The sequence below is a fragment of the Balaenoptera musculus genome, chromosome 5 (assembly GCF_009873245.2).
Source record: "Balaenoptera musculus isolate JJ_BM4_2016_0621 chromosome 5, mBalMus1.pri.v3, whole genome shotgun sequence".
Classification (NCBI taxonomy): domain Eukaryota; kingdom Metazoa; phylum Chordata; class Mammalia; order Artiodactyla; family Balaenopteridae; genus Balaenoptera; species Balaenoptera musculus.
This window is the reverse complement of record NC_045789.1, coordinates 42,076,663-42,102,104: the sequence shown is the minus strand read 5'-3', so window position 1 is coordinate 42,102,104 and position 25,442 is coordinate 42,076,663. Positions and strand designations below refer to the sequence as shown.

At 40.7% G+C, this 25,442-nt stretch overlaps 1 protein-coding gene across 1 annotated transcript; it reads right to left on the bottom strand.

Moving 5' to 3' along the window:
* On the bottom strand, nucleotides 1-25,442 carry LOC118896153 (placenta-specific gene 8 protein-like). The gene is made up of 5 exons (XM_036853990.1): nucleotides 25,367-25,442; nucleotides 9,333-9,461; nucleotides 7,639-7,763; nucleotides 2,270-2,384; nucleotides 1-210 (listed from the first exon to the last, which is right to left on the bottom strand). The coding sequence occupies exons 2-4, from the start codon at nucleotides 9,430-9,432 to the stop codon at nucleotides 2,280-2,282; spliced, it is 330 nt and encodes a 109-aa protein (XP_036709885.1). The 5' UTR covers nucleotides 9,433-9,461; nucleotides 25,367-25,442; the 3' UTR covers nucleotides 1-210; nucleotides 2,270-2,279.

The window sequence follows — 25,442 nt, the reverse complement described above, 5'->3', positions numbered from 1 at the left end:
TTGAGGAAATTCATTTTTTAATGGCATTCATCTTAGAGAACAGCAGTGGAAATATATTTCTTTCAAAATAAACCAAAAATTAAAAATGTTTTGAAGCCATTTGAAACCATATGATTAGCTGAATTAATTTCTAAGACTTGAGGTGAGATAGCACTGAATAGATGCAGTATTTCATTCCAGCATTTTCTTTCACTACTATGTGAATTTGACCTGTAGAAATCAGAAAAAGAAAAGGAAAGAAAGACTAAATCGATGAATGAATTAGGACTTATCAATTCTATCTTTACATTATCTTGTTCCAAGTATCAAAACTTTCATTCCACTGCTACCCTACTGCCAAATTGCTGCATATTTAAAATCTATATCAAATAATGGCCCGTGGTTCAGTACAACCTATTTGGAAGAGTCACAATCACTACTTAAGATTAGATGAGTCTTCTAGGTTGGAGCCTCATTATGTTTCCTTGCTTGAAAGTTGCATTTATTTATTCATCCACATTAGTTATTAAGTGCCTACTATGGATCAGACACCATTGCTAGGTGGTTGGGTAAACCAACAGAATGCTCTGTAGATTGCCAGAGCTAACCTCTCTTATCAAATGGCAATGACTCATCAAACATGCTAAGGTAAGAGACTCCTAAAGGCAGAGACCCCAAAACAATTTTTTTCATTAACTGGATGACTAGACCAGTAAACTGCCACATTCTAAGTAGGGGACTAGGGCTACTCCGGCAAAATTCTGAGCCACATTGGTAACAAAGGGCTTTAAAGAAACATCAATGCTAGGGAAGAGAAACAACAGCCAATTCTCAGGAGGTAGGGTACAAGGAGGAAAAAGAATAAGAAAACTCACCATCTTGACTGCTTGTAAATGAGTAAAGCACATTGAAGAAAGCAATCAGAAGACAAATACTAGGATACTAAAATGGTACTAGGGGCTTCCCTGGTGGTGCAGTGGTTGAGAATCCGCCTGCCCATTCAGGGGACACAGGTTTGATCCCTGGTCTGGGAAGATCCCACATGCCATGGAGCAACTAAGCCTGTGCTCTAGAGCCCGTGAGCCACAACTACTGAGTCCGCGTGCCGCAACCACTGAAGCCCGCATGCCTAGAGTCCGTGCTCCGCAACAAGAGAAGCCACCGCAATGAGAAGCCCGCGCACCACAACGAAGAGTAGCCCCTCCTCACCGCAACTAGAGAAAAGCCCGCGTGCAGCAGCGAAGACCCAACATGGCCAAAAATAAGTAAAATAAATAAATTTATAAAAAATAATAATAACAAAATAAAATGGTACTAAAATGCAACATGAAATGAGCTAAGATGTTCATGAAGAGGACATCATTTGGTGCTGCATGTGGGCAAAATAAGTAAGAGGGAGACAGACTGTGCCAGTGCCAACCAGTCATACTCATGAAGGCACCATCCTGACCAAACACTTTTGAAGACTTTTTGGGAGATAAGACTTTGTAGACAATAGCTATTTCCAGGTGAAAATAAAACTTTGATAACAAATTCAATGGGATTGGCAGTAAGTGATGGAAAGGCAGGACTGAGTAAGCCTTTGCCCTCTGGCCTGAGAAAAATATGAAGAACTGAGAGGATTAAAAATGTGACCAGGAGAGCTTAGGAAACCAGGTAAATGAGTAGCTGCCCAACTTTGACCATACTGCCACCAAAAAGTCAGTACTCTTCTTCCTAAACAGGAGCTTTGGGCATTTTGGATAACTGGGTGAATTGTCCACACTTAATTTATAGAGACTAAGATAGCTTTCTACCACTTTGGAGAATGAATTATTATTTCAATATTGTGGAGTTGACAAGAACATATAACTAGATATGTTACCCAGTCACACTTAGTGTAACATCTCAATGGGTTACTGTTGGCAGCAGTGGACCTGTGATCTAGGCTTAGGGAAATGAATGTTCTGTCATACACGTATCTCTACTACCTTAAATCATGATGTAGTTAAGATAGGTATGGATGAGATGTGGTATGTTTATTTGTTACATCACACGGCCACTCCACCTGTGGCAGACATCCTAACAAATCACAGAATTCTTTCCCATCCAATCAGGGTTAGCCCTCCCTATCCAGGCTCTGGGAAGCTGACTCCCAACTGATTGGTGTAGGCTGGCCATTGAAAGTCATTTACCCCCCATTTGGTAAGGGATATCTCATGTATCTGTGAGACAGAGTGCCAAAGAAATCAAAGATGTCTTTGAGAATTTGTTTTGATACTCACAAATCAAAGAATTCCCACCAACTTACCAAGCATCTTTTACAAAGCATTCATTGCTTTTCTTTTTTCAATATCTCGCTTGAGTTGACAAAGGGTGCAATTAGGGAAACATGCCAGCCACAGGAAATCATTACAAATAGACCCCTGTTAAAAAACAAACAAACGGATCAACATGTAGCCTATAAATACAGTCATACAATTCCTTGCATTTGTTTAACTTTTCATACCTCTTTAAAACATACATTTTATGTCACTTGTTTATCATGAGAATTCTGTGACGTTATCCCTATTTTTCTGATGACCAAGTGAAGTTAACTGACTTGCTAAGATCACATAAATTGGTAGCAGTGATTGGTCTTTCTCTTCTCAAGCCAGTGCCCTTTTCATAATAACATACCATTTCAAATGATCTGCAGGTTACAATTATAGCCCCAGTTCTCTATCATCTGTTGTCTCTTTTTTTTCCTTTTTAAGAAAACTTTGGTTTATTTATTATTTTTATTAACGTGGAATGGTTCCCTTTAAAGCCAGTTGTGTAATGCACCAATTTTTCCAATTGCTTGTGAGTATAGTGCCAGATGAGGCCTCACCTTGTATCCCTCTAGCCATTTCCATTGACATCCCTCATGCTATTCTGCAAGGGAGGAAGTCCATAGTGAGGGAGGGATATATAAATTATGGGGAAAAGAAGAAAGAAGATAATGAATAGTGTCTGGAAAAGCCACTATTCATTCATAGAATGGGCTGCTTTGCAAAGTTTTTTTTTAAATAAATTTATTTATTTATTATATTTATTTTTGGCTGCGTTGGGTCTTTGTTGCTGTGCGTGGGCTTTCTCTAGATGAGGCGAGCAGGGGCTACTCTCCGTTGCGGTGCATGGGTTTCTCACTGCGGTGGCTTCTCTTGCTGCGGAGCGCGGGCTTCAGTAGTTGTGGCTCGCGGGCCCTAGAGCGCAGGCTCAGTAGTTGTGGCGCACGGGCTCAGTTGCTCCGCAGCATGTGGGATCTTCCTGGACCAGGGCTCAAACCCGTATCCCCTGCATTGGCAGGCGGATTCTTAACCACTGCGCCACCAGGGAAGCCCTTTGCAAAGTTTTGAGGGCCCTCTCCATGGTAGGTCTAGTTGGGTCTTAATGACCCTTGGGTAGAGATGCCCTTGAAGGGACTCCTGCTCTGTGTAGTCGGCACTGAGTGATCTGAGGGTTCTAGTCTGACAACCAGATTCTATGACTGTGTGTCTTGACTGATTGAAATAATTTTGAACTCCATTTTTGGAGAGCACTTATTCTTTAAAATGTTGCATTTAATACAACTCCCAATTTACAGTGTGAGCAGAGACAGAGAGAAACAGAGAGAGAGAGCAGGAAAGAGAGAGAGAGATCTATAGTAGATTTAGTTTATAAGGGTTGGGAGCTCCTAAATGGTGAGATTATAAGTGATTTATTTTTCATAAAATCTTTTTTCTTTGCTACAGTGGTTTTGATTTTCATCTAACAGAGAAAGCATGTGGGACAAAGAGTGGACAACTAGATAACAATGTTAGAAATCTTCTAATGTTGTGACCTTCATCAGATGGAGGAATGGATATTCAGCTTGAAGACAATTCAGTCTCTTGGCCTTCTCTTTTTCCCTGATAAAGCATCCAAATCCTCTAACCCTTCCTCAAAGTACTTGTTTTTTTCATTCTTTAGTTCATTGTTTATTTTTATTCTTTTTATCTTTTAAACCTTCGTTAAACCAACACTTGCTGAATACATATTATACGCTACAAAGAAGAAAATATTCAACAAGGATGTAACCACTTTTCTGTTCCAGCATGTCTGTGCCTGTCTTTGACCTCAGGAAGTTTTTAGGGGGGAAAAGTCCCACTATTATTTGCTGAGAGACCTAGGGAAACCTTTAGAAAACACACCCTAATTCTAAGTCTGTTTCATAATACAGATACAGAGAATATAAAAAAGAAAAAAACATTCCTTTTTCAAATGAGAGGAAATGAACTGCAGGTTTATACCATGCTGAAGTTAATAAGGGACATAAACGCCTTGACCAGAACAGCTTCTTGGGAAATGGGTGCCAGAAGCAAAGATTTTGCATTCATCATTCTGTTTGGGAAAGGGGACTGGTGCTTCATTTTTTTGGAAGCCGTTAAAAAAAGAAGTCTCGTTATGAGCACTATTTGCAGAATCGTTGAGCAAATAAACGAATGGATTGTGGTACATGGCTGAATACACTTGGATTTGGGAAGACAAGATGGTCAAGTGGGAAAAACCAGACCTGACTCCAAGTCAGAATAAACTTGAGCCCGAATTTCAGCATTTACATGTTCTGTGACCTTAAGCCTTTCTCAGTCCTGGTTTTCATGTCTATAAAGTGGAGATAACAGTCCCTGCACCGTAAAGAGTTTGTAAGTAGTAAATGAGCACATATATGTTAAGGTAGTATCCCAGCACCTAGGCGTTCAATCAGTGGTTGTTTTTTTTCTTTCTCCTCTGCTGCAGAGGTTGTGGCCCTAGCCAAAGGGATGCTGTCTTGACTGTGTCCTGCCTCTGTGTCCAGGGTCAGGTCAGAGAGGCTGTATTGGAGCAGTTTGCATAGATGCAAAAGTTTGCATAGATGCAAAGGGGAAACAAAGCAAAGAACCTGAATTATATAAATTATATTATTATATAATAATATAATATATAATATATATTATATTATTATTTATATAAATTATATAAATCAGTCCTAGGATTTACTAGCCATTTCTGAAGTCTGTTCTAAGGAGGAAGAAGAGAGATACATTGTCTATAAATACACTTATTTAATGTATACCAAGGAAACTTATTATAGCATAGAATCCCAGACCCTAGAAGTGACCTTAGAAAGCATCTTGCACAACTTTCTCACGACAGATGAGAAAATTGATGCTGACAGATGACTTCTCAGAGAGTCCAGAAGTTAGCTATTTTCTGAGCTGTTCCCAGAACCTTTATCTCCAGAATCCAGCTAAGCACCCCTTCCTCTACGCCACTATGGTCGGGCCACTTTGAGAGTCTCACCCTCACACCCATGTACACAGCTACATACACCCAACACTTAGCGTACAGTTTTGGGAAGTTTATGGGACAGTCACAAAGTTAAGAACCCCTGTGTTAAGTTATGCTGGCATAAATGAGTGGCGTAAATGAGAGCTGCAGGGAGTGCTGAGAGACAGGCAGCTGAGCAAGCCCACAGGAGGAATGCAGCCTGCCCGGAGAAGACAGCTGAGCTAAGAACAAAGATAATAACAGTTACCTGCCAGGCCCTGTGCTAAGTCCTTTCCATGCATGATCTCATGTGACTCTTACTATGCCACCTTGGGGGGAGGTATCATTCTTACCATTTCATCAGTGAGGGAGCCAAAGCTTAGTAAGATGAGTAACTTGTTCTCGGTCACAATGAGCGGGGCAGAGGCTAAGTTTTCAGGAACACAAATCCGTCCTGTCACTTCTTTGTTTAAAAGAATTTTAATGGCTTTCCAGCTCACTTAGAATAAAAGCTAAAGTTCTTATAATGGTCTGCAAGGCCCTAGAATGTCTAACTCTTGCTAATGCTCTGATGTCATCTTCTTGTATTATCTCTCCACGCTCCCGTCTCCCTCCCCCCACCCCCTCCCCAAACTATTTCTGCCTCTCTGGCTGCTTGCTGTGTCTGGAACATTCCAGGTAAGCTCTACTTCAGGACCTTGGCTCTAGCTATTTCCTCTGCCTGGACTTTCGCCAGATGAGCCATCCTCTCATCCTTGTAGGTCTTTACTTTCTTACTGAGGTCTTTCCTGATAACTCTATTCAAAATTAGAACCTTTCAACACGCTATTCCTCTTCCTTGCTTTATTTTTCTCTGTTGCACTTATCGCCATCCTATAGATTATACTCTTACTTAGTTATATTGCAGCTATCTTCTTCCATTAGTGTCTGAGCTCTACCATTGATAACCATCATAGTAGTAATGGATGCGGGCAAGAATCTCCGATGGGTGAAGGTTTGATGAGGAACAGGGTATTTACATCTCTCTAAAAAGTCCTTATCCATTATAAAGGGGAAAATAGCAACTTTGTGGTGGAGAATCTTGACAGATGCTATCTTAACCAAGGAATCAAAGTTAACATCACGCATAATGAGATAAATTGATGTCACGTGCTTCCTGATGTGATGCAAAGCAAACATAACATCGCTTCTGTGGAGTTTCTGCCAAAAGTGTGTAACCTAAATCTAATCATAAGGAAACATTTGACGAGCCAAACTGAGGGATAGTCTACAAAATAACTGATCTGTATTCATTAAAAAAAAAAAAAAAAAGACAAAGACTGAGAAACTCTTCCATATTGTAGAAGACTAAAGAGGCATGACAACTGAATACAATGTTTGCTTCTAGATTGATTTTCTTTTCATCTAAAGAAAATTATTGGGATAATTGGTGAAGCTTAAATAATATCCATAGATTACCTAATAGTACTGTATCAATGTTAAATTCCTGGTTTTGATAATTGCACTGTGGTAATGTAAGAGAATGTCCTTGTTTTTCAGAAATACACACTGAAATAGAGATAATAGGGTATCACGTTTAGAACTTGCTCTCAAATGATTCAGAAAAAAATAGAATAGATACATAGATAGATAGAGGAAAGAGAAAAAATAAAGCAAATGTGGCAAATTTTTAATATTTGGGGAATCTGGGTGAAGCATATTCAGGAAGTCTTTGTACCATTTTTGCAAGTCTGAAATTATGTTAAATAAAAATCTCAAAAAAAAAAAAAGAATGTAAGCTCCATGAAGACAGCGATTTTGATTTCCTTTATTCACTGATGTGTCTTTAACACCTGTAATAGTACTTTGCATGTTCTATGTACTCAATAAATCCCTGTTGAATGAGTGAACTTCAGCTTACGACCTAACTACGTTCCAGACGCTCAATAATCCCTTTTGAATGAATGAACACTGGTTTATGAGTTACCAGTGAGGTAACTGTCTCACCAATGTGCCAGCTCTGAGGGGAGCTATCACACACCCTTTTTTTACCCAAGGCTTTCTAAGCAACTGTCACCCACCCTGCAGGGTCCTCTGTCTGACTCTGAGTAAAGCCAGGAGAGATTAAGGACTCTGTGCTGACCTCCATCCCTCACCTGCTCACCGCCAGCAACTTTTTCAGAGACATATCTATTGGATCAATAAAAGATTTTATTATGAATATATTCCAAAGGATAGATAGCCACATGGTCTCTGTAAATCACTTAAAAAATTTAGGTTGGTAGTGGAGAAAAGACTAGGGTCAAGTCATGATGGTGGGGAAGGCAATCATGGACATCCAGTCAGACTGAAGGAAGACCCTCGGGCTGTCCTGTCTGGGTTACTATTTCACAGTGGACATGGGTGACTCACCGAGATGCCGTATCGGGTCCGATACATGGTCCTCATGGCGACACTTGCTCCACACAGGCAGCATTCGTTCATGTCAGAGGCAATCTGACACGAAAGGCACAGGGGAAAGAAAGTCCCACAGAGGCCTGAGGGCAGGGTGAAATCACACAGAGGAATCAGTCAGGGTCATCGTGAGTTTGACTTAATCACACCGCTTTCAAAAAGATGCTCACTCAGGAAATGGCCTTAATGGACATTCAGAGAAAACACTGGGGTCCCCTGGCTCTTTATGTCTTGCTTCTGGACCCTACAATCCTGGAGGTGGGGAAAACTGACTTGTCATATGCCAGGTCAGATTTAATTGCAAAATCTCCTGCCTTGCCGATCTGAGCACGTCCAAATTATTTCTTCCCTACCCTTGTTTACATTTGGATCATCCTTGAATAGGAAGTTTGTGGCGTCAGGAGGTCTGAGAAACCCTCTGAAAACTGTGGGAGGGTGTTTAGGGTCAGAAAACATTGAGTGAAGAAATAATTGGAAAAATGAGAAAAGCAGTAGGAAACAGATTCTAGATGGTTGTTCTGGCAAAGAATAGAGGCCTATTATTGTTATGAGGATTGAAGCAAGTAAAAGTTAAGGGGTATTGGCATCAAAAGCTTAAAAAGCATACTGAAATTTCACTTTAAAGAGTCTGTATAAGACAAAAAAGGGCCTAAGAAAATAGCAACAAACAGGAAACTGTTCACAAACATGCTGAGTACAAGTCTATTTTGAAAAGTTCTAGGGTAGAGTTTTGATATGGCTGTACCCTACATGAGATAAGAAAGGTCTTGTTTTTTGATTGATGGCGTTAAGCAAAAGGCTATCTGCACTGAACTTGGAACTTCCATCATATACAAAAAAAAGAGGCTGTTTTTCAAGACAGTGGAAAGACCAGCCACACAGAGAATGTCTGCAACTCTTTCGGCAATAGACTCTGAAACAAGGAAATTGTCTTACACAAAAGTGTGTTGGGTAGTGTGAAGGAATTAAACGTCAGGAAAGCTAAAAACCTGAAAGCTTCCTGAAATGGAACAGCCACAAGAGTTACAAGAATACTGAAAACCAGAAACACAGACTCACCACTGTAGGGAAAGGAAGAGGTAGAGAGAAGACTGGAGAAACACATCAAGAACACAGGGATACTAAAGAGGTGAAAAATATAAAAAGAGGTGATTGATCTGGACAAGAATCACAAACTCAAGCCCAGGCAAGTAAAAATGAATGAGTAAAATAGTTGGAAAAAACCCACGAAATAGCCAATAGTGGATGGTGGACATAAATATGGCAAACTGTAGAGTGATGGTCCCTTTGAATGGGTTTAGCTAATACTTGGTAGCAACTGACTTCTGCCAGTTGAGAATGAGGGATCCTCTTTTCAGATTTTCCAAATTTTTAAGAGAAGCTGGAAATCTAGATTGGAAAGTTAGATTTTTATGTGGGTTCTGATTTTTGTATGGTTCCTACTATTTGAAAATTAACACAGCAAGAGGGGTCATTATATACAGGGCAAACAAAACACATCCTGTGGCAAAATCTGCGCAGTGGTTCCACCTTGTGACCTCTGAGTTCTAGAATAAAACGTGGATCCCTTGAGAGGATAAGCAAACAACTTTTGTGATGTCAGCAACTGCACGACTGTAGCCCAGGAGAAAGCAACAACGATGTGCATTTACAAATCCCCATGTCATCACAGCAGTCAAACACGCCGGTTTGCCAGTCACTAACTGTCACACCTCCTGCGCCATATGTTGGCTGCAAAACAACTGGATTCATTTTTAAGACTAAGTTCAAGAAGGTACTGCCTGTGAAAACAAAACCAAAACAGTATTCAACACCTAACTGTATTGGATATAACGCAGATACCAATTCAGAAGACATTTCATTGCACCCCTCCGGCCTCGGGTCATTCACATTCAGCTAACTTAGCATAACATTTCCAGACTATTGCCAATATTTGAGAATTAAAAACATAAAGGAAAGAAAAACAACATAAAGGAGAGGGGATGAGGATTCCATTCTCAGGTTGTCTGGTTGTGTGTGTTGTTTTGTTTTTTTCCTTTTTCTCCTTTCACCAATCTCTCTTTTCATCAGCAATTTTCAAGACAACCATCCTGAACAATGTCTATTTTGCATTTGAAGTGTTTCTATTTAATAGTAATTATAATCAATTTTTACAAAGCTATTCCATTAGCTTTGTAACTAAGACATTGTCTTAGTTGCTCTGTAAGAGAACTCTGTGAGATAAAGTTCTTTACTTCTGCATAAAATTATTATTAAAACAGATGCTTCTAGCTAATGTCAGCATTAACTGCTTAATTATTAGTGGTGTCCTGATAGCTAAAGTTTACTTGGAAAAAGATTAATTTCCCTTTGTGAGGGTATCTCTGAAAAAAGAGGCTTCAAGTCCCACAGAAAAACCCAGTGGTTGCAAAACCAGTAGGAAGTAAGTGTCCCTCAAACAAAGTGGTGCCTATACTTCTCATATTTCATCCAGCAATCAAGTTCAGTCTTGTGAGCTGCTACCCCGTCAGAACTCTCAAGAGGGAAAATGTCTTCACTAAAATGATTTCACTAATGACTTCACTAAAATGATTCACTAAAATGATTTCACTAATGACTAATGTTAAAAATTTCTCCTTTCTTAGCTGTTACAGTGGAGGATTACTGGACTGAATGTCAATATTATGACATAGTATGAGTGTGTTTCATGTTTGGTAATTGCAATCATTGTTGCTTTTGTTGTGGTCATCCATGTACAATGCTTGGTGTCAGTCTATTTATGTCTTGTAAAAATAAAATACAGTGTGTGTGTGTGTGAATAAAAAAAAAAAAAAAAAAAAAAAAAAAAATTTCTCCTTTCTTATTTCGAATCTAACCGTAATGCTGTGCTCCATAGTCCTGGTCCCTGGTCACTTTCAACACTTCCCTTGACTAGTTACAGGGCATCCCCCCAGCCCTATTATCTCTCTGCTTTTGCTCCTTCAATATTCCTCCGCTATGTTGTCAGGAAAGGCCCCAGTCAAAGGTTCTACCACAAGGCTTCCCAATCCCTAGTGCTTGGTTAAAAATACAGATACTTGATTCTGATTCAGCAGCCTGGGGTGGACCCTGGGTGTGTAAAAATTTTAAGAGGTGATTCTGATACAGCCAGTTCTGGAGACCACTGTGTATATGCCATATCACTCTTCCTCAGTCCTTCCTAATCAGCCTTCTAAGCTCTTCACCTTGCTCTGCATTTCTTCCTGACTCATTTGTCTACTCTGAGATCCCTGACTGTTATCAGTTGATTCCCACCAACAGCCAACTCCCCATGAAGTGGAAGTTCGTGGAATAACAAATGCCAGAGCACTTTGAACTGCCTTAGAAAGGTGCCTCAAATATTTATTATCAAGAACTTGCTTTATGACACAAAGAGAAAAACACCCAGATTGAGAAGGCTATATAATTATGGTCAAATCACACCAAGAATCATGTTTGAAACTGCAAACATTTAATAAATATAAATATTTAACTAGAATTAGAAGGTCTTTCTCCTTTCTGACTAACTGAGAGGGCAACAATGCCTTTGCTGATAATGCAGGAAAATATATTGCTATGTGGTGGTACGGACTATTAACTGACAAGCTAAAGTAATAAAGGGCTGACCAGGCAGTCTTACAGCAGTGCCTGACACACAGCAGATATGCAGTAGAATATTGTTGAAAGAATGAATTAGCAGAGAGGTGGTGGTTAGAAGTCATCAGAATGGATAGTATTCCCTCGTCTAATAGGTTGAATGTAAATTTGTGCTGGGGTAAGACACAAACTTTTCAGTTTTTGTATAGACGTGTTTTGTATTTCTCATTATAACGGAGTCTTTATGAATTAAACTATTCTCCATAGCAGTTATTGTCAACTGGTTTGTTTATAGATATTCTGTCTTAGGAAACCGCTGTCATATTGTTAGCTAACATTTGTGATATGACTTATTTAAATACAATACAAAACTTGCTTATAACTGACCAATTTTCCTTTTATTGTTTTAAACTTTAGTGTAAGAATCACTTGAGGGGGTTTTTAAGAATGATACATCCCTAGAAATTTGGATTTAATCTAATAGGTCTGGAAAGGGATTGAGGAATCTGTATGTTTAATAAGTACCCAAGTGCTTCTTAAGGGAGAGGGGTTAATAAAAAGTAAGAGTGGTGAAGGGGACCAGCTGTATTATTGCCTAATCTGACTGCTTTAACTCTAAATCATATTTGTTTGACTCCTTTCCCAGACTAATGATTCCTCTGAGAACCAAATCAAAAGGGGACAAGAAGAGAAAAGGATAATTCATTCGAAGTCTTTTTATCCAGCAAGCCTGGCTTCATTTTGGTATTGGGTATAGTTACAAAAGCAGAGGGGGGGTATCAGAACTTTGAATAAGGAGGAGAAACTAAGAAGAGAACTCATGAGGTGGGAATCTCTAGTAGTGAAATTAAAGACCTAAAACTGCAGAGACACTTGCAAAGCACCGGATGGACAAGTATAATTCACAGAGGAAGTGGTGGTATTTAATTTCAATCAAAACAAGTCCGTTCTGTGAACCTCTTTGACCCCGTGGGAGGTGTAAGAGAAGCATCTGACTCAGGGCCCTGAGCTGGAGAAGTCCAAACATGCGATCTGGGAACAAGTTTTGTGTTTTTTGTTTTTTTTTCCAAAGTAACAGAAGTAGAATTATCATTCGTTTTGGTGAAGTTGGAGAAGGCTGATTGGAGGGCATGGGATTCTTGTCTAGGCATAGATAGTAGACATTCTAGGCAGGGGAAATAATGTGAGGAAATGCACAGGGGAAAGAAAGAGGGTGGAATGCATGAAGAACAGTAAAGACATTAGCTTTTGGGAACAGGAAGCAGGGTCGGAGTGTAGGGATAGAACTGCACGGCTGTACCTCAAGGTCTCCTTCCCACACCTGCAGCAGACATTTTCCACCCTCTGTGTGTCCTTGGACAAATAAACTAACTTCTCTGAGCCTCAGTTTTAACATCTTTAAAACGAGTATAATGTGACTTTCTTCTTTGAGTTGTCGTATTAATGTGATCAGACTATGTCTATGAAACACCGTGTTTCCTGTGTGTCAATGACCTGACATATGCACCACTGTGTCTGTTTTAAACTAAATGTTGCCAAGTAGCAGGGTCTATGCCTGATTTAATGGTATGGAAAAGCGCCTGGGAGCCCAGCACCCCGAGGCTAACGACACTGTGATGATAGGACGATCAATGCCTTAGGAATCAGAAGGCTTGAATTGTAGTCACTGCTAGTATTGGGGAGGCTCAAATAAGATCACATATGTGAAGACATTTTGAAATCTGCAAATCACCATATACATGGGAGACAGGTGCCAGTGAAAGTTGATGGAAAAAATCTGCACGTGATATGTTGCCAATATCACAATGGCTTACACACGTATAGAGTGCTGTGCTTTTCATGTTTGATCTCTACTTAACATTGGTCTCTATTTAATATTCACTGCAGGCCAGAGCACTCAGGGAATTAAGGATGATAAGACCCTTTTTAATGCAGACAAGAAAACTGAGGCAAAGTGGTCAAGTGCCAAGGCCAAGGAAAGATCATGATCGCCATGGCCAACCTCTTTGTAGAAGAGAAAATAAGGCTTGTCTCAAAGACTTAGTGTTGGTCCCACATCCTCTTCTTAGTCTCTCCAGGGAAAAGATATGGTGAGCACCTCGCAGGAAATGTTACAGGAACCAAAAGATGAGAAAGTGGAGAGCACGATCGAGTGGTTAGGTCATGGACTCTGGCCCTAGGCTCCAGCTCTCCCAGTGACTAGCTACATGGCCTTGGGCGAGTTACTTCACCTCTCTGTGCCTCAGTTTCCTCATCTGTGAAATGGGATATTAACAGTAACCAACTTACAAAGTTGTCACGAGGATTAAATGAGTTAAAATTTGAAACGTCCTTCGAGTGATTCTTGGCAGAGGGTAAGTACTTCATGAATGTTAGTTAAATGAAAGAGAGTAGTACTTGGCTCTGGAGGGAAACACAATACTCCTCCCACCCCATACCTCCTTTACACCCCTAGGAATTGTAAGATGTGGGTAGTTCTCCCACAAGGCTACAGAAGAAAGGGAAAGAAACAGAAAATAGCCACATGTTCAGAGTGACAAAGTGGCAGGGCTGGGATTTGAACTCAGTTCTACGGAGCTCCAAAGCCTTTATTCTTCTTTCCATTGAACTCTACCAATCAGGGACTATAAATCTTGGCCAGCAGAAATGAGCAAGCCTTGTTCAGGAATAAAAGGTAAGCCTTCTCCTAGAATGTCCCTTCTCATGCAAATTTTTGGGACTACCGGAAGCTAGACAGCTTGTGACTAACCGCTTTCTTTTTATGTCCGTACGTACGTATGTACGTGTGTATGTATTTTTAATATCTTGAAACCAGTCAATAAAAGCTTGCCCAAGGGTTCACAATACATGTGTAGAGAACTGGTTCTCAACCAGAGATTACTTCAACTCCCAGGGGACATTTGGCAATGTCTGGAGACATTTTGGGTTGTTACAACTGGGGGTGAGGACTACCTAGTGGGTAGAGGCCAAGGATATTTCTAAACATCCTGAAAAGCACAGGGTTTTTTTTTTTTTTTAAGAAAAGAATTTTCCATCACCAAATGTGAACTGGGCTGAGGTGAGAAACTGTGATTTAGAGAACATTTCCAACATCATGAAACAGGGGCATCGGGAGGGATTCTGAAGGCTATCTAGTGTAGTTTCCTAGCAGATACAGATGTCGTGTCTGCAGTAGGCCCGACGAACTGTCCTGGTGAGGAATGAAACCTTACACAACGCTTTTGAGTTCAAAAAATGTTCAAAGTGCAAGTGCTGGAACTCAGGGATCAGGACAGGAACCCCGTGCCCCCAAAGATTTGTTCACGTCCTGTCTGAAATGCCTCTTCTGTGTGGCAAGTCCTGCCGGGTACCCCACTGCCCCCAAACTTGCCTCTTCTCTCTTCCTTCTACTTATTGTTCCTCTGTTGACAGTTTAATCTCCCCAGTTCTATTGTTCTTTTCTTCTTTAAATAAACTTTTAATTGAAATGAACTATATATACAATATAGAAATTGTAAACATGATTGATGAATTTTCACCAAGTGAACAATTCTTGTAACCACAACCTGATTCAAGAACTAGAAACTTACAGAACCCCAGAAGCCCTCCTTACTCTCAAAAGGCGTCTAACCCTCCACCCAGAGGCAACCTCTACCCTGTCTTCTAACACCAGAGAATCATTTTGCCTGTGTTTGAGACATATTTATTGAATTATATACATTATTTATTCTTCTATTCCTGGCGTCTTTTGCTCAAAATTATGATTGTGAGATTCAACCATGTTGTGTGCCGCAAGAATGAATGTGTTCATTCATTCTCATTGCTGTATAATATTCCATTGTATAGATATACCACAATTTATTTATCTGTGCTACCATTGTATTATCTCCAGTCTGGACTATTATCAATAGTACAGTACATACATTATGTACGTTCTTGTACATAACTTTAGGTGAACTATGTATGTATCTCTGTTGTGTCTATATCTAGGAGTGGAATTGCTGGGTCCTAGGGTTCATAGATAGTGCCAAACAGTATTCCAGAGTGGTGGTACCAATTTACACTCCCATCAGTAATGTATGAGAGTTCCAGTTGCTCCACATCCTAGCCAATACCTGCTAATTCCACTATCTTTTTTACTCATAGATTGCTAAAGAATCTGGGAAGCAGGCACCTAGGTTTAAAATTGAGAAAAACAGAAATTATGGTTAAATGATTAAATAGAGTTGCTGCATTTAGGGAAAAAACACAGGATATTCAGTTAAATTTGGATAATTATGTCCCAAGCATTATTTGAGATATACTGAAAAATTATTCATTCTTTATTTGAAATTCAAATTTAACTGGGCATCCTGTATTTTATCTGGAGCGTTGGGGGAATGATTTTGGTATGAGGTAATACCAATGTGGGGCAGTTACTGCTCCCTGCGTTTCCAGGAATGGGAAGAGGGGGAGGAAGCAAAAACAGCGGGCTTTCCAAGGTTGCCCTTCTCTCCACCCCCTTCCCCATAGGGTCCCAAAGCACACTAATGGCGGCAGTGATTTATTTGATTTCTATCTAAATTCTTTTAAGAGCATTTCCTTTGGGAAAACACAATTGTTTATTCATGGATAGAGGAAGGAAAACTGAAATTTCTTGAGCAGTTGCTATTGCCAGTTTCCATGTTTGGCAATCTTAAGGCTGTTGGATTCTAGCCTTATAACAATCTTGCCTTCTATTTTGAAATCTGATACCAGGAGAAGTTAAGCAACTCAGGCTGGTTCAAAGCCAGACGAGCTAAAGCCAAAGTCAGAGCTCTTCCATTCTACCAAGTCTTCTGTCTTGTGGAAGGAGTTTCATTGACTAGCCCGGGTCCTGCTTGGGCTCTATTTCTCTCAGCCAGTCTGAGCTATCCTGATGGCATCGGGCGAGACCACTGCCTATCACTCACTTGGGCTTCCCAGGGCTCTTCATTCCCTCGATTTCCATCCCCTCCTTTCTTCTCTGTCCACCTCCTTCTGGCTTTCAGCTTCCTACCAGATAATTCCATGGGTTATATGCAACCCACTTCTGGGACAAGAAAGTAAAATAAAGTCAACTGAGAAAGGCCTGCTTTTGATCATTTTGAGCTTCTGCAGCATCTACATGCCGCAGCAGGCCTGTCTTCTACTCCCAGGTCTGAGTCTGCATCTGGAGCAGGGAATGACCCACTCCATCCCTCCAGCTCCTGTGTGTCTCAAGCAGAATTCTGCAGCCTCTGCGTCACACTAGACCAGTTATGTTGTAAACCAGAAAATGCCATCCGCAAATATGCCTCGTTAGGATAACGGTTATTTTGAGCTGATTATTTTAAGAAACAGCAGACACAGGAGAAGACTGGAAAACAGAGTAGAAGTCACCCTTTAAGGTGACTAATTTATACTTATAAAGGAAACGTCCATTTGTAAGGGTGTCTCCCTCTCCTACCAAGAAAAGAAGGATGACTGTAAATCACAAGAAACCCTTCAGTGGAGTTATTTTCTGCATAACAAACCTTACCCTTGTTTACCCAGCCACCTCCCCATAAATGGCTTATCCCCACCTTCTCTCTTTTGCCTTTAGCTGAAGATGGTATTTAAGCCTGAATTCTTATTTATTTATTTATTTTGGCTGCACCTGGTCTTCGTTGCGGCATATGGGATCTAGTTCCCCAGCCAGGGATCTAACCTGGGCCCCCTGCATTGGGAGCTTGGAGTCCTACCCACTGGACCACCAGGGAAGTCCCTAAGCCTGAATTCTAAGACACCTCTGAGAGTTAACAGTTTTCCCTGGATATCTCCCATGTATATGAGATACACGTGTTAATAAACTTCTGCTTTTCTCTTCTTTATCTTCTGTTACAGGGGCCGAGGACATAGAAGAGTAGAGGGAAAATTATTTTTCTTCCCCTACAATGTCATTTCTGAAATTTTAGCCAAAACAATACAAACTTTCAGTTATCAGGAAATTAAAAGATGATTTCGTAGAGTTGAAGGTATGGCATTTCCTAATTTAAACTAAATCATTTCTATAAACAAAAAGCCTCTGGTCACCCACTGGGGGGTGGGAGGAGGGCTTCCTGCCCAACCTAGGAAAGCCCCCATGTAGCCCACAGCTGAGGAAATGGTCCCTTCTTTTCTATAGACTGGGAGTAAAGAAAGAAGATTAGTCACTCATCTGTATCTGGCTTCCATCCCCCTGCAGCCTTGTCCCCCAGAAACATTCAGATCCTGCACCTATCAAGGAATCCCCTTTCTTGATCTTCTCCAGCACCCAGACACTCCACAGCAGGCCTGCCTTTTTAGTCCCTGGGTCTGAGTCTGCACCTGGAGCCAATTATCTGGATCTCATACAGAGTTCGGTATTGTCTGTATGCCAATAGGATTCTGCCTAATGTACCACCGATTATGTCATTTCTGAAATTTTCATCAAAACAATGAAAACTCTCAGTTATAAGGAAATTTTAAAAGATTATGCATAATTGAAGGTATGGCATTTTCTAATGGAAACTAAATTACTTTTATTTAAAAAAATGCCACTCAAAACCATTTTCCCTTATGGTTAAAATGGTGCTCATGCCTGATAATGCTTAAATGAGGAGCCCTCTTGTATTTTTGATAGTGCAAGACTGGGAACTTTTCGGACACCAGGAGAGTCCAATAACCCTCCTTTCATCAAGAAAGTGAAGGGGACTTGGCTCACCAAAGTGTGCAATTTGGGGAGAGGGTAGGGGATAAGGAGCACATGATACATGTGCTCCCACTGTCATTCTACCATCACTAATCTCTCTGGGGACCTAATTCATTAAGCTTCTTCTCTACTTTGATCTTATAATTTGTTAAGGGGTGTCGGGCACACACGATTCTAGGGAAAGACTGCCTTTGCACACCCGCACCCTGTAAGCCTGCCCTCAGAAGCTCTTCACAACTTGACCGACCCTGTTTTCCCAGTCCTTCCCTGACCATGTCCTTCCCATATCCAGTCAGATTCCTCACTGCTCTGCAAACTTTCCATCTGTGCTGTTCCTGCTGTGAATTCTTGCCTCCACTTTCCCCATCGACCTGTCAACATCTCATCTCAAATGCCACCTCCTCCCTGAAGCCATTCCAAATCCTCCAAGTTGGCTTTGCCTCTCTCCCTCCTTTGAACTTGCTTAACCCTTTGGTGGTGTGGTGAAGAGCCCACTGGACTTGGGTCAGGATACTGGGCTCTAACCATAGCATCAATACTTGGCTATCTCCGTGCCTTTTCTGTAAATGACAATGATAGTATCTTCACTTCCTCCTTCCCACAGTCATTAAGAAAGCTACAGGAAGTTATAGTAACTTCTCTTCACTTCCTCCTTTCCACAGTCATTAAGAAAGCTACAGGGAGTTATAGTAACTTCGGATATGAGATATCTGTAATTATGTGCATTCTGAGAACTTAAGTTTTCTTTCCCTTTTTTTTTGGCTTTTCTGAGGGTGGTCACTGGGCTTCAATGATCTTGGTTTTTCCCAAAGACAGTGGCCTTCACATAGCCTAGAAACTACTAAGTGCTTGATGGGGTTCAGGACCAGCTACCCTAAAATGTGGCATCTTGGCATATTGAATATCTTAAGCTGAAGGAGTTTGAGAAAATGGCAAAAGCAGGAAGGTCTCTCCCTTCACCTGTCTTCCCTGAAAGCAGGAGATAAGTGTTTCATGTGAAAGGTAACCTCCCTGTACCAGAAGGGAGGCAGACACCTTATCACCAGAGATGGAATTTAGGGTCAAGAATAAACAAACCTTGGGACTTCCCTGGTGGTCCAGTGGTAAAGAATCTGCCTTACAATGTAGGGGACGCGGGTTCCATCCCTGGTTAGGGAACTAGGATCCCACATGCCGTGGGGCAACTAAGCCTGCGCGCCACAACTACGGGGCCCACACGCCCTGGAACCTGCACGCCACAACTAGAAAGAAGCCCACATACCACAACGAAAGATCCTGCGTGCCTCAATGAAGTTCCCGCTTGCCGAAACTAAGACCCGACGCAGCCAGAGATAAATAAATAAATAATAAATAAATCTTTAAAAAAAAAAAAGAGTAAACAAACCTTGTTACTTTTTCACCATTTAGTACCCCTAGAGCAAACCCCCTTGTCTTGTCAATTCTTCACAAGTTTACTGTTTCTTTGTCTAAAAGTATGAAAGTTTCCCCTCTGGTCACTTCTTTGGGTCTTCAATTCTCTTACAAAAGTCCCCATGTACATATGTAAAAATTTAATAAAATTTGTATGCATTTCTCCTGTCAAACTGTCTTAGTTTAATTTTCAGACCCAGCCAGGGATCCTAAGAGGGTGGAGGAAAACGTTTCCTCCCCTACATGTTCAATATCAGATTATTTATTCATTTAAACCAGTGAGTTTCAATCAGGGGTGATTTTGCCCACAGGGGACATTTGGTAATGCCTGGTGACATTTTGGTTGTCACAACTCGGGGTGGGGGGACAACTGCTATTGGCACGTAGTAGGTAGAGGCCAAGGATGCCTCCGCTCCCTCCTCCTCCCCCCTGCCCCCCATTCCCACCAACAAGGAACTATTTGGCCCAATAGTATCAAGGCTGAGAAATTCTGATTCATACTCTTGTCCTGTTTTTTAAAAAGATTTGAGCAGTTTACAAGCTTACATACATAACAAGATACAAAAATGAAGAAATCAGGGAAAATAAAACCTGGAGTAAATTTGGTGCTTGCTCTAAGGTTCCTGTACAGTGTTCAACATGGGCTGCAAATTAGACTCTGAGATTCCTACTGAGGTAGGAGATAGATGGGCCCCTGGGCTGGACAGCTGGTGTCTGTCACGTGGAGTAAAATTGAAGCTTTGTTCTCCCCCAGACACTCTAAGGACAAAGCTAGTGGCAGAAGCTGAGCTCTGCTGAAGCAAAGAGATAAGATGACCACTCCTGAGGTCAGGAAAACTTCCCTTTCTGCACATGCGCAGGAAGGCTCCTTGGGGGTCAAAAAGGTAGGTGGCACCACCCAATAAAAAGTGTGGACATGCACCCACAGGGCTCTGCAGTGGGATCCATCTTAACAAAAATTTGCACACGCATGCTGGGGAGCATCCTAGGACCAGTCAGGTGTGAACAAAGAAGCAAGATAATTGGCCAGATGTAAACAAAGACCTGGAAGGACTGTCCTATAGAAGGGAGTTAAATCACCTCTTCACTACGCTCCTCGTTCAGGACGCCTGCACTGCTCTCTGGGTGTGTATTTCTGTAGCTTCTGACTTACTGCGCTCCTCCTCGTTAGAGAGGATACCCATACCCTTTCTCTCTGGGTATGTATTTCTGCCTTGCTTCTGACTTAAATAAGTAAACTGTTTCTCTGTGTGCTCTGCCACATGTTACGCTGTGTCTCTAATAATAAACTTTGTACCTGTTTTTTACAGTTTTTGCCTCCTTGAAACATTCTTGCTTTCAAACAGGGGAAAGAGCTAGGGCCACCTTGCTTCTAGCCTCTAGCCCCTGGTGGTCTAGCAGTTAGGATTCCTGGTTTCCGTCCAGGCTACCCAGGTTCAATTCCTCGCAGGGGACTAAGATCTCTCTTCCGGAGGGAGGGCTGACTGCTGTCCCTCTGAGATCACTACCAGGCAAAGCAAAGAGGGAGCATAAACATTTAGGAGATTGATCATGTCCATAAAATGAAAACAGATTGAGACCTAGAGAAATTTCTCATCAAGCTCCTCAAAAAGGAGATTATTTGTGACATGCAGTGGCTAAAGCCTTTATCAGTATCTCTAAAATAAACAGAACAATGACTTTCCCAAACCTATACCCTAATATAGCACAATGCTAGGGTAGAATCACTGAAAGCAATCACCGAGAAGCTAAAATGATCCCATCTAAGTATTTACCCCTCTGATAATATGGGATGATTCAAGATTAAAAATCAGATTTTTTAGATTGTTCAGTGAAACACATGGATGCATATTCTTTCATAAACTTCCGTGAATAGTATTTTCACCAGCTGGGGCTTGATAAGATTTGGGCAGAAGTGAGGCTTAATTAGAAGCCTCTGGCAAGAACCTGAGTTCAGATTCCCAACTAGGGTTGCTTATTATACATAGCAACAGGTACACAGAAGGAAAGGTGTATAAGGCAAATGCATTGTTATAAAAATTAAAAGATGCAACCAGGACATGTACCTGAATAAAAGGCCATCCTAGTGTAGCATGGAGGTGAGCTAATGGCCATCCTAATTCAACACGGAGATAAGCCAAAGGCATGGCTGCAGAAAAGTCTGTGTTTTTCTCAGAAACCCATTCTAAAACTGCTTTAGCAAGTGACCAGTGGGGACGCTTAGAAAGGAGACTTGGCTGACACAGAGTAACCCCGGTATTTAAATACCCATTTAAAACAAGCTGATGGTGTTCTGTTAAGCAGTACATCTTGTGCACGAACCAGTGAATCATATCTGACTGTATGACTGATCAAAGTCCCAAGTTCTATGCCCTAGAGCTGGAAAACTTTTATATCAGATGTTACCAAAACCCACCCATTCTGACAATAGAAGAAAGCAGTAAAATGCCCGTGGAGTCTAATTCTAAGTAATGTAACTTCCTGATCAACCTTAGATTATGTAATGAGTTGACCTGTTAAAAATACCAACCACTTGGCTCCATTCTGATTCTGGCCCATTGGTCTGGCCTTGGAACTGATATTTTTAATGCTTCCCAGGTGATTCCAAGGTTCAGGGAGGGTTGAGAATTAAATTATTATAATTATTAAAGGAAGTCTATCCAAAATGATGATTTGAGTATTGAAGTAGTGGAGCTTAAGCCTTTTTTCTTCTTTTTAATAAATTTATTTATTTATTTATTAATTTATTTTTGGCTGCGTTGGGTCTTTGTTGCTGCGCGTGGGCTTTCTCTAGTTGTGGCAAGTGGGGGCCACTCTTTGTTGTGGCGCATGGACTTCTCATTGCAGTGGCTTCTCATGTTGCGGAGCTCGGGCTCTAGGCGCGCGGGCTTCAGTAGTTGCAGCACACCGGCTCAGCCACTCCGCGGCATGTGGGATCTTCCCAGACCAGGGCTCGAACCTGTGTCCCCTACGTTGGCAGTGGGACTCCTAAACACTGTGCCACCAGGGAAGCCCGTGGAGCTTAAGTCTTTTACACAAAAATAAAACACACATTTCCCCTCTAATTTCAAATTTCCCCTCCCACTTAATTTTCACCCCAAACGTGTATAATTTTAAAAACTTAGCTCAACTAATATGATCAATGAAGACATGTCTAAAAATCACAAAAGTGTCAAAAGAAAAAAATTTCTATTAAATCCAGCATACAAAGTTAACCACTATTGACATCTGTGATTATATCCTTCCATTTAATCTAACAAAAAATTTTTTGTGTGCAGGAACACATTTTAATGAACATACCAAATGTGGCAATAAAACCATTTATCCTACAGTGAAGAGAAGGCTGCTTCCCTTTCTGTTATAACTGGGGAGCAAGCATTTATCTCTTTCAGAAGTGGGATCCAATCATTGTGCTCTAGCTCAGAATTATTGTCTAATTAGTTAAGACCTCTACCATGACTCTTGAGTTGGTGTAAAGGAGCAGAAAGAGACTTTCCAAGAAAGAGTTTAATTTGAGTTCTTCCAGCTCATCCCACAGTTTATTTCTGTTTGCAGAATTAAAGGTTGAAATATTATTGGTTGAGTGAATGAATCTTGGAGTTACCTTTGAAGTCTCAATACATATGCAACTATGAAAACTCTCAACTAAAATCATATTCCTCACTTAGGCAATTATTTATCTCCCCAGACTCATATCTTGCCTTCATTCTGTTTCTCTCTTCACATCTTTCTTAGAACCCTTTGTCTCCAATAGGAGCTCAGCAGGGGGGAATCCCAAAAAGAGAAGAGGGTATCACCAGCTCCTGGACTTGCAGAGAGCTTGGCTCTACCCATGCCTGGCATATCTAGTATCTGGTCATAGCAGTATAGCAATCCTGCAATTGTCTCAGATTTAATATCTTGGCTAAAAGAACTAGAAGACCTATGACGTACAGGACTGTATTTTAAATCTTGCTGCAACTCAGTTTTGAATTGGAATCATCTGTCCTTTGAATCATGGGGCTGAAGATCACTTACCTGGTAAAAGACAGCTAATAGCTGCATCCACTTCAGCACAAACATCTTGAAGGGACTTAGTTGATTTTTTTCGAAAACTTTTTTGGTAAACAGTCAACTTTGTTAAATAATTTTAGATTTTGTACTATTTGCGAGGGATGGGGTGGAAGAGCCCCCCATCCCACCCAATGCCAACAACTTGTACTGGTGATGGAAGTAAAGAGGGTTAAGATAGTGCTGGTCCTTAGCCATAAAATCAAAGGTCAGAAGTTACAGAATGGTGAATTTGGGTGGTGTCTGTAATCTGTAACTTGAGCCAGTCCCATCCAATACTTTCTAAGAAGATAACAAAACCATTTGTGAGTGCTCTAGTCAGTATAAACGGATCTCAAAACTTCAGTGAAAATACAATTACCTGGTGGCCATGAAACACTTAAATGCTGACAAATTTAATTCAGGAAAAAAGCAGCAGCCTATACAAACATTTAATTATACAACATTTTTTTCTCCCCAAAGCCTCTAGATGTATTTTTCCAGAGCATGATCTATGCGCTAAGAGGGGCAGCCATTAAAAGCACATACATTTATCTCCGTTTTCATCCCCCCTCTCCCCCGCCCATCCCCATAACACCCAAATGAGTTTGAAAGTAGTGTTAAGTGCTAATTTCTCAATAAAACTGATGGCTAACCAATGGTGCTTGCTCAGTCCTTCTGGATTCCTCTGCATTTTGCTAATGCATTCAAGTGCATTGGGGTTGTTCTTAGGGTTGATTGCTTTGCAAGAGGTAAACTAAGCACATCCTTAAGGCACCAATAAAGTTGGGGCAATAAAATGAAATGAAATAGTGAAAACTTTGAGGGAAATCATCACAATTACATCAGACTTCTTTACATATGGAGGGGTGTGCATGTAGCACACCACACATTTTCAGTGTGTTTAAGGCCTCTCAAGATGCCTGTCTGGTCCTGGTTATATTTTAAGGTCAGTTGTTTTCGGGTCCCTCACCTCTACTGGAGTCTGAGCACAATGGGTCCTAGCCACTCATCTTTTTATCCTAACAACACAGTGCCTGGAGCAGAGTAAAGGTTCAATAATGAGTGTTTAAAAAAAATAAATGAATGAACAAATGTATGAATACAGAAACTGTTATGTCCCATACACACAATTTCAAAATCTCTAGACTATACATCTATCTAGATGTCAGAAATACCACCTCCCAAACTGCACATGCCTTTTATCCACCATCTTTAAGAAATGTGTTTGCCTTAGGGACCTGGAAGTAAGAGGGAGAAAAAAACCTTCTTTGTTCTCCTTTCTTTAAATCATACTAGTGAGAAAAGCTAATCATTCCCTTAACAGTGAAAATACTGAGATCTGCCTTGGTAATACTGCCCATAATAACAACGATACAAATCAGGACAGGCGACAAGTGGCCAGATTGTGATGATCTCAAAAAATTGTTTTTGTTATATAAAAACAGAGACATTTAGAATTAACTTCAGACAATAAAATAATAATAAACCTCAAAATGACTGAAGCAGACGTCGTGTCCCCCTGCCCCACACTAGCAAAAGTAATTCCAACAGCAAATCTTGAAACCAGCTACAAACTAAACAAGTTTCTAGAAGGAATTTTAGAATATTCTGCTTAAACACACCAGTCTTAATGATGATACGATAATTTCTTCTTTCATGTCTAAGAACATTTTTTCCTCTTAAAAAATGTACCTTCATTTTAAAGAAACTGTCATGATATACACAGGCTCTAATGAATCACCACTGTGTCTAATTTAATTTAAAAGACAATTACATGTTGCAGACATGTGGGTTTTAACACAAATTCACCGAAGCAAATGATTAATACCTATTATTCAATTCTGCCTTGTGTTATTACCCGTGGTAAGATTTTACTGGCTCCAGAATTTGTTACTTTTAGAATAATTTTTTTTTTCTTTTGAAGGAGGACGAAAGAGAAAGACAAGAGGTTTGCAGCACTGAAGTTATTGCAACAATACTTACCACACGCAAGTTAACTTGAGAGGACTGCAGCTCAGACCAGCCCGGAGAAGCATCTGGGAACATCGTTTTGTTGCTG